General features: G+C 40.3%; 1 protein-coding gene across 1 annotated transcript; it reads left to right on the top strand.

Annotated features, from left to right (window-relative positions):
• The first annotated feature begins 3,143 nt into the window (after positions 1-3,143).
• LOC311619627 (lysozyme C) lies at positions 3,144-7,301 on the top strand. Its single transcript, XM_084878224.1, has 4 exons — positions 3,144-3,354; positions 4,272-4,436; positions 5,778-5,856; positions 6,396-7,301. Exons 1-4 carry the CDS (start codon positions 3,219-3,221, stop codon positions 6,460-6,462), a joined length of 447 nt encoding a protein of 148 aa, XP_084734350.1. The 5' UTR covers positions 3,144-3,218; the 3' UTR covers positions 6,463-7,301.
• The last annotated feature ends 2,338 nt before the right edge of the window (positions 7,302-9,639 follow it).

The following is a 9,639-nucleotide window of genomic DNA, read 5'->3' as shown; positions in this document are numbered from 1 at the left end:
TTTGGGCTTTGGAGGTGCCCAGATGAGGCCCAGCTGTGAAGCAGTGCGAGTTGCTATGGGCCTTGGGTCTTCTTTTGGATATTCTGGGTCTCTCTGACCCAGCTGCAGTTTGTTATGTGATTTTAGATTGCAAAGGGCCAAGCCATTCATATGCAAAAGCCTCTGCTCAAAGCTTGGGTGGGGAAGAGTCTCAGGAAATCCACAGGGCGGAGCAAACAGCAATGGCTGATCCTCAGCCCTGACCTAAGAGGCCCTGGGTCTCAGTGTTCCTCGGTAATTGCTGCAAGAACCTCTGAGAGAAAGCCACCCTTGAGTTCCGCCTGATGCCAGATAGACCAGTTTTTCCCCGTAGGAGTCTGGGTCCCCAGAGTCTTGCCTGGAACTGGAGTTCAGAGCCGTCAGGAGCTTGTGTCTCCCTCCCGATTGAGAGAGACAATTGCGTGCTCATTTTCCAGCCCTTTCCATGCGTGTACCCGCGTACCTCTGCACTTCACTTCCGCACCTCCTCTGAGTCTCAGTTGCTTTTCTCTTCTAGCTGTAGAATTTCCACTCAGCCAGCCTTCCTGTGGTTCTGGATGATGTCTGTTTTGTTTTCAGTTGTCGTTTTGAAATTGTTGTGCGAGGCAGCAATTTCAGATGTTTACCTGTGCCGCTGTCTTGGTTTCTCCTCCATTATTTCTTTTTGTTAATATAAGAATTACTATGAATTTTCTTCTGAACACTGTGTTAGCTGTATTCCATAGGTTCTGTATTCTAGATTTGTATCTGATTTTCATTGGTAATTGCATATAATGTCAATGTTGTGTTACTGGGTGAACTCTGATTAAGTGGCTTAGTCTTTTCTCATGAGACAGTTTAGTGTTTTCAGGCAGGGTTAGTTACCTGAGTGCTTTGGAACTTTTACACCCAACACACCCGAGGAGTACAGTCGCCTCAGAAATAAGTAGTAGCCCTATCCATAGTTATGTTATCTTCAGCTCTCACAATTATCTCAAAAAAAATTTTTTTTTTTTTAAAGGACATACTCTCCAGAAAGCTGGCACATTTAGACAAAGATAATGCTGCTTTTCAAGTCTTAGGTTCTTAGACAGCTGGCTAGCTGGCTGCCTGATGCAAGCTTACAATGAACGCCGCTCCCCATCGGAAAGTGGCAGAAACCAGAGAGTATTCTCACTGGTTACAAACCCAAGTTTTCAGTACATAAAATAAGACAAATGGAGATGCTCATCTTACGATTTTCATTTTTATTAAAAATGACACAAAAGACAGAGACAAAAGAAAACCTGTTTCTGGCAAGCTAAGAATCAGTAACTTATGAATGCCCCAAAGCAAATTTATAAGAGTCATAATTCAAGATCTATTTTTAAAAATGGTTTTCTCCTGCCATTATAAATTTGGAAAGGAAGACACAAGGAGAAAACTTCGCTTTTGACTAGTTCGATATGGGAGATTGACATGGTAAGAATTCTCACCTTCTGATGTCTGTTGTCACTTATCCCGTATCTCAACTGCAGTCCCTGGGGAGCGCAGACTATCCCAATCTTTTTTTTTTTTTTTTTTTTTTTTTAATATATTTTATTGATTTTGTACAGAGAGGAAGGGAGAGAGATAGAGAGTTAGAAACATCGATGAGAGATAGAAATCTATTAGCTGCCTCTTGCACACCCACTACTGGGGATATGCCCGAAACCAAGGTACATGCCCTTGACCGGAATCGAACCAGGGACCTTTCAGTCCCCAAGCCGACGCTCTATCCATTGAGTCAAACCGGTCTTGGCTATCCCAGTCTTTTAATGTCCCATCCTCATTGCCAGAAACTGTACAGGAGGAAAAAAATCCCTTCCCTTCCACCCTTTTAGGGTTTCAGCTGGGACTTAGTAACAAAAGACAGATTAACAAGAAAAAATAAACATGTTTATGAACATGCACATCTCATATATGCTTGGGGAGAAATGCAGGTTTGAGTAACTCCAAGAGGTGGCTAGCACTTGGGTTTTTATAGCATCTTCACCAAGAACAATACATTTTTAGAGAAATGACAAGACAGGAAAAGAGCCTTAGTCTTCCAAGGGCAGTGAACCATGGGAAGCTAAATATATCGGGAACTAACAGAAGATAACAGCCAGTCAGTCAAGTTTGTTATGTGCTGCCTCAGGGCTGACACACATCTATTATTGTAAGCTATTGAGTTCTGTACAATTTCCTGTTCTCCTTCAGGTACATAGTATAGAGAGCTTTTTGTGGGTCTGTTTCTTCGTAATTGCTTTCAGCTCAAAATAATCTTTCTGGCAAAGGGGCGGGTTTTCAAGCAGTATATTCTGCTATTCTGTAGATTTCATTATAAAGTTGCCCAACTTTATAATGACCCATATGTTTTAACATGGAAATCTGAGGTAAGGCATTGTTGATAAGGTGTTAGGGATGTTATTCACATAAGGCTTACTTATTTAAAAAATCACAGTAGTAAAAAACATTAAAGTAGACCGGCTGGCGTGGTTCGGTGGTTGAGCATTGATCTATGAAGTCATGGTTCGATTCCTGGTCAGGGCACATGCCTGGTGTAAGGGCTCGATCCTTCCTGAGGTGTGCAGGAAGCAGCTGATCAGTGATTCTCTCTCATAATTGATGTCTCTATTTCTCTCTCCCTCTCTGAAATCAATAAAAAATATTTTTAAAAAATTTTACAAAAACATTAAAGTAGAAATCTGGCTGGGTAACATCATGTTGGTGCTATATACCTATAAAACGACAGACAAGGTGTCACGTTCTTTTATGCAGAGTACATATAATAATTTTAAGTTGAAAAAGATGAAAACACCATGTGAATGCACACAAAACAATTTAATGAAATGAACATTAATGAAAAATCAGAGCTCATTTTCAGTTTGTGTAAAGTGTTCATTTGTGTTGTTTTTGGGGTTTTTTTTCTTTAGAGTTGCTCAAATTCATAAAAATAGAAGAAAGTTCCTGTTTTGAAAACAGTGCTAATACCAATTCTTTCTGAGCCAGGTCTTTAATAAACAATGTCATTTCATCAACTTCCTGTGGATTAATCCTTTTAACCTTTAGAAGTCACTGAACCAAAAAATTGTTCCCGTTTTCCACATATCTCAAGGGGTAGAGCCTCCAAACCACCAGGAGGAGAAGGAAGTGAAAAGGGGTTAAATACTGGGGCCAGCCTACCCTGGCCAGCTGAGCGGTCTGGCTTCACAGTCAACATGAAGGCTCTCCTGACTCTGGGGCTTCTCCTCCTCTCTGTGGCCGTCCAGGCCAAGGTCTATGAGAGGTGTGAGCTGGCCAGAACCTTGAAAAGACTTGGACTGGATGGCTACAAAGGAGTGAGCCTGGCAAACTGTAAGTTAACTCTCCATACTTCCAAATAGCCAGCTAGGTGTGCAACAGATACTAACGGAGGATGAATAATGAGAAGGGGGCTTTGTGTGAAGGGGCTTCTTAAAAAAGTTAGTTGAGGATTTGTATACTTAAAATGGTTTTAAATATATATCAACTTGTTCCTTTAGAACAAGAAATAGCAGATGAAGAGATGAGGGCAAGGAGTGCAAAATTCTGCACCATTCTAAATAAACTGCCACCCATTGTACTCTTTGAGTGTTACCAAGCCCGCCACTTGCCTCAGACTCAGGGGACATGCAGGCTGACTGTACATTTGCGCACCTGAGCAATCTCTGCCAGGTGTTCGGTACTTGACTCCAGCTATTTCCCATGTGGAACTTGGGCTCTGTGAGCCTAGAATAATGCAGCATTTTTCTCTTTCTTAATGCCCCTGCATGACATGAAGCTTTCATAGCAAAGTTTTGTTTATTTAATTATGTTGAAATCTCAATACAGGGATAAGTAGGAACCTATTTCCCCCTTAATCACTGTTTATGTCACGATCCCTGAAATGCAGCATGAAATGCCATTTCATTATTCTTGCTTGCTCTAGTTGATTAAATGTTTTCATTTTTTTCTACGCAACCCAAGATGTATTTGTAAAAAGTTACTTTGTATTTTAGTCCCTTTTTGTCAATGTTATCACTGTATGTTTAGGTTGAATTCAAACACTTCCCCTTAATAACTATTTTTGAATGCATGAGTGAATAGTTTGATGGATATATGGATGGACTATGAAACAGTCTTTCCTGTCCTGTATCCTTATACTTATAAAGTAAGTCATTAGTAAAATAAAATTAGCTATATAGAACTGATTATGGTGTGCAGTATAAGTCATATGGTGTTGCTATTTATTACTAAAAGCATGTTCTTTTCAGGGATGTGTTTAGCCAAATGGGAAAGTGATTACAACACACAAGCTACAAACTACAATCCTGGAAGCAAAAGCACTGATTATGGGATATTTCAGATCAATAGCCGCTACTGGTGTAATGATGGCAAAACTCCAAAATCAGTTGATGCCTGTGGCATATCCTGCAGCGGTAAGAGAAAGTAACGTTTAAGTGATGGCACAGGACCCAGCTGGTTATGCTTGCAAGAATAGAGATTCAATACAAATGAAAAGGTTTTCAAAAATTCAACAGGGACCTAGAAAAACTCCATCTCGCCCTGGCTGGGTGGCTCAGGTGGTTGGAGCATCATCCCATACAACAAAAGGTTTCAGGTTCGAGTCCTCAACAGGGCACATACCTAGGTTGTGGGTTCAATCCCTAGTTGGGGTGTGTATGGGAGGCAACCAATTAATGTTTCTCTCTTTCTCTCTCCTTCTTTCTCTAAAATTAACAAAAAACAAAACAAAACAAAACAAAAACACATATCCTCAAGTGGGGATAAAAAAAAAAACAGGTTGCCCTGACTGGTTTGGCTCAGTGAATAGAGCGTCAGCTTTCGGACTGAAAGGTCTCAGGTTTGATTCCAGTCAAGGGCATGTACCTTGGTTGTGGGCACATCCCCAGTAGAGGGTGTGCAGGAGGCAGTTGATCCAAGTTTCTCTCTCATCCATGTTTCTAACTCTCTATCCCTCTCTTTTCCTCTTTGTAAAATATCAATAAATATATTTATTTTTTTTTTAAAAAGAGGTGACTCTGACTTTAAAAAAAATAAAATCATAAAAATGAAAATATTGGAGAAGTATTATAAAATTGATATCGTTAAATTTCTAAATGTTAAAATTCTAATAGAAAAGATTATTCTTAGAATATTCTTTTGTATCCAGTTAATTTATTTTAAAAATATTTTGTATTATATAATAATCTGTGGTCACTGAATAAAAATTCTTACTATCAAGAGATTTATGACTACTAGTAACTTTTGGTATATATTGTTCTAGATAGAATATATATCAATCATATATGTGAATATAAAGCTATGTAATGTACAAATATACCTACACACAAACATGTACATAATGTGTGGTGTTTTTATGGTTATTTTTCATTATTATACTGACTTTGGAGAGAGAGAAGGGAGAGGAAGAAACATCAATGTGAGAAACATGGATTGGTTGCCTCCTGCACTCTCCCTACTGGGGATTAAGCCCACAATCTGGGCATGTATCCTGACCAGGAATCCAACCATGATCTCCTGGTTCATGGGTTGATGCTCAGCCACTGAGCCACACCAGCCAGGCACATGTGTTTTAACAAAAATGAAATTGTACTATTATACTGCTTTACAATTTGTTCTTTATCACATAAAATTATTTATATATTAACAAATTCCAGCCTTTATTATTTTAGCCTAAGAGAATAAAATGGGTAAACCTAAACTTAAAATGAAATGTCTGTGAAAGTTGTCTTCATTCCTCACCACCTGTTTTTCAGCTTTGCTTCAAGATGACATCACTCAAGCTGTAACCTGTGCAAAGAGGGTTGTCAGGGATCCACAAGGCATCAGAGCATGGTATGTGTAAGCGTTAAAGGGGAGAGCTTTTTTGCCCTGTGTTAGGAGAGAGGTGAGAGAAGATTTTCAAGGACAACAGTATGCTACTGAGAACTGAAAGTTTCAGCTTTAGACATATGCTAAACAAAGTATCTCTTAGAAGCAATCTATTTCAAGGGATTCAGAATATTTTTCTCTTACTCCTCCATTAATTTGGGGGATTTATAGAATTTTTAAGATTCTCTATATTCTACCAGTTCCTTGTGCTGTTTTGAAATGTTTGGAATGAGGTAAATGTAGAATGCACTTTGCAGTGGCTGTTCGGGAATGCATGTGACTCTCGTGGTCAGCATCCTATGCTGTAGCCAAGTCTTTGGGGGAGAAGTGAAGTATTTGGAGTACATATGTCCATTTAATAAATAGCAATACCTGGATCTATCAATAGCCTGTATTCCATATAGTGTTAAAATAGTTTGTCCTCACAAAGGATTTGATGTGCGTCTATCACAATGAAAATGTACTTTAACCTTATCGCCATTTTTTTACACCTTTCCCTACAGGGTGGCCTGGAAAACTCACTGTCAAAACAAAGATCTCACTCAGTATGTCCAAGGCTGTGGAGTGTAACTGAACAGCTTTCCTTCTTCAGCTCCTCTTGTCTCCTTTTCATATCAAGGGAGTAGTAGTTGAGTAAAAGTTCACACTTCTTTCAAATAAACAATGATTTTACAGAAGCAGGAGCAAAATATGGTCTTTCTTCTAAGAGGCTAATGTTATCTAAGGTGTTAATTATTGGGTAGTAAGTCTACAACATGTTTCAGTGTGCTGATGGAGCTAAGGCTGGTGAAAATTTACCTAAAATCTTATTACCAAATACATCTCCAGTACATTCAGTTCTTAATCAATTACTTCATCTTGAATGACACCAGTATTCCTCAATATTTGATAAATATGTAACAATAGACTATCTTAAAACACATTGACCTTGGACAAAATCTTAGCTGAGTAGGCATTTGATGTGTTCATTTGTTCATTCGTCTCCCAAACAGTAAAAGATAACCATTCTTTGTTCGGCAATATCAAATTGACAAAGGAACAGAATGCCAAATAGCTGAAAATGGACACAGCCTGCATTTAGAATATTGTTTTTATTAAGTGTGATTTTTGGTTTAAATGCTTTCTTAGAAATGTTACAACTTTAAAATGAACTCACAATTTATATATCAATCTACTTTAGCCCTTTAAAAAACTTTTTTATGTATCTTGCTAATCATGAAGGTATATATTAAGAAGGGTTAGATTAGCTGTTGCTGTTTCTTAATTTTATAAGCTTAGATTCATGCATAATGACTAAAGCTGGAGGCAGATGAGCTTGAAAGTATTGAAATAATTGCTAATTAACCACCAGTGTGAACTTATCATGTTACAAAAAAAAATAAATAAACATTTTTCACTAAAGCACTCATACCTTGTCTTTCTCAGAGTGAAAAAATATGTCTTAGCTCTCTTAATATATCTCACCTGTACCCAAACAGGTTATATTGCTGGGGAAAAAGCAACAACCCTCAGGCATGCTGACAAATCTAACTTTAAATTCATAACCACACCTGCCAGTGTTTCTCAATGATTTGAGCGTCGACCCATGAACCAGGAGGTCAGGGTTCAATTCCCAGTCGGGGCTCATGCTTGGGTTTTGAGCTTTATCCAAAGTAGTGGGCATGCAGAAGGCAACCAATCAGTGATTCTATCTCATCGTTGATGTTTCTCTCCCTCTCCTTCTTTCTGAAATGAATCAAAATACATTTAAATTCATAACAACAAATCTCAGATGGCCCTCAAGTCTGCCATTTTAGTCACCAGTCTGCAATCTTTCTGGATTGGTGTCTGTTGGGTGCCAAAAAAGAATTGGCATTAGTGACTCCATCTTAAAAGACACCTCCATCTTAGACACTGAGTTTCTGACCTACCAGAACTCATGCCCTGTGGGAAACTGTACTTCCAGGCATGCACCTGAATGGCCTAAGATACATTGTTTCCACAACCCATGACAGCTATTACTCCAGCTCTGCTTATCGAACATTCTGCAGTTGGGACACAGCTGCACAACAGAATGTTCTCTGTTGAAGATAAACTATTCTTGACATTTACGGTTTAGTTGCTTAGCTACCCGCTGATGTCCTTGGAGAAAACTCCCTCATTCTCCCTGACTATATCTACATCCTTATACCCTGCAATAAGGAGGCTTGATCAGAACTCTGTCTTACCTCCATTTCTTTGTGTCTCCTGTCCCTCTTTCATTCTCTGTAGGATTCTCCTCGCCCCACGCTGAATGCCCTGCTGGTTGGGGCAGGTGTCCCCACCCTCCAAAATGACTATTACTATTTTACTTCCCTTCCTCTCTCTTCAAAGCCGTAGCACAGGTGCCTGACCACTCACCTTCTGCCCATCTCTGCTCTCAGTATTGGCCGCAGAGAACACTGAAAAAGGAAACTATCTCATACAAAATTCTCCCCTAGGAAAGTGCCTAGGTCCGTGGTCGGCAAATGTGGCTCTCGAGCCACATGTAGCTCTTTGGCCCCTTGGGTGTGGCTCTTTCACAAAATACCACAGCCTGGGCACTTTTGAAGAAGTGGCGTTAGAAGAAGTTTAAGTTTAAAAAATGTGGCTCTCAAAAGAAATTTCAATCGTTGTACTGTTGATATTTGGCACTGTTGACTGATGAGTTTGCCGACCACTGGTCTAGGTACATTCTTCCTTCTTGCCCTGCTATCACCGGGAGGAAGGGCCTCTGCTCCTGCCGATGGCAGTGTCTCCACATGCAGTCTCCATCTCATCCCTCTCACTGCTCCAAGGTAGGCTGTTTCCTGCATCCTGGGTCTCTCCCTCTTTGCAATTGCCCCACCATTGTGCAAACTGCCCTGATAACGTCCATGACAAATAACTCTCTATTGAGCCTACATAGCCCTCTATCTCTTCTCCCTTTTGCAGCAACACTTCTGAGGTTAGATATCTATACTCACCAGTCCCACTCCTCACTTCCCATTTTCTTTTCGCTGTTTTTACCTGATGGTTTTTGAAAAGGCAAAAAAGGAATGAGTTAAAGAACACAGACTGAAGGATTGATTTTAAACTGGAAAAAGATTCCCTCTGATTGAGTAGTACATCCCTATCCGGTTTGGCTCAGGAGGTCAGCCTGCGCACCAAAGGGTCCTGAGTTCGATTCTGGTTTCGGTCAAGGGCATGTACCTTGGTTGCAAGTCCTTCCTTCCCAGCCCAGGGGCAACCAATTGACGTGTTTCACTCACATGGACATTTCTCTGTCTTCCCCTCTCTCTTCCACGCTCCCTAAACATCAGTGGATCCTCGGGTGAGGATTACCACAACCAAAAAAGGACAGATGGCCTTGGCCGGTGTGCTGGGGTTAGCGTATCAGCCTGAGCACAAGAGGATCGCAGGTTCGAGGGCCCTGGGGTCAAGGGCACTGCACTCATCTGAATGGTACTTAGTACCACAGAGAGGCAATGGGGTGGACGTCCAGTTATGCACCTTGGGTTGCAAACTGAATAGAAAAGGAAGGAGATAAATGAGAAATAAGCGGTTCAAGCACTGAGATCTGAATGCAAAGAAAAGCTGTGCGTGGGCGAGATTTCATGATCTTGATTTCAGAATTACTGTAGAACGCTTTAGCGGTGTGACAAAGGACTGCCCCCAAAAAGTTTTTGGAAAAAAATCGGGACTTTTTTAAAACGCCGCGGGACGCGGGACAAATTGTTAACAATCGGGACTGCGGGACGTCTGGTCACC

This window comes from Pipistrellus hanaki (assembly GCF_964339955.1).
Source record: "Pipistrellus hanaki genome assembly, chromosome: 3".
NCBI lineage: Eukaryota > Metazoa > Chordata > Mammalia > Chiroptera > Vespertilionidae > Pipistrellus > Pipistrellus hanaki.
The sequence above is the reverse complement of the archived record's forward strand: the minus strand, read 5'-3'. Positions and strand labels throughout refer to the sequence as shown.

Coding starts and splice junctions, on each gene's coding strand:
- LOC311619627 (XM_084878224.1), top strand. CDS start 3,219: ATGAAGGCTCTCCTGACTCTGGGGCTTCTCCTCCTCTCTGTGGCCGTC. Junction 3,355..4,271: donor AGGAGTGAGCCTGGCAAACT/GTAAGTTAACTC, acceptor TGTTCTTTTCAG/GGATGTGTTTAGCCAAATGG. Junction 4,437..5,777: donor CTGTGGCATATCCTGCAGCG/GTAAGAGAAAGT, acceptor CCTGTTTTTCAG/CTTTGCTTCAAGATGACATC.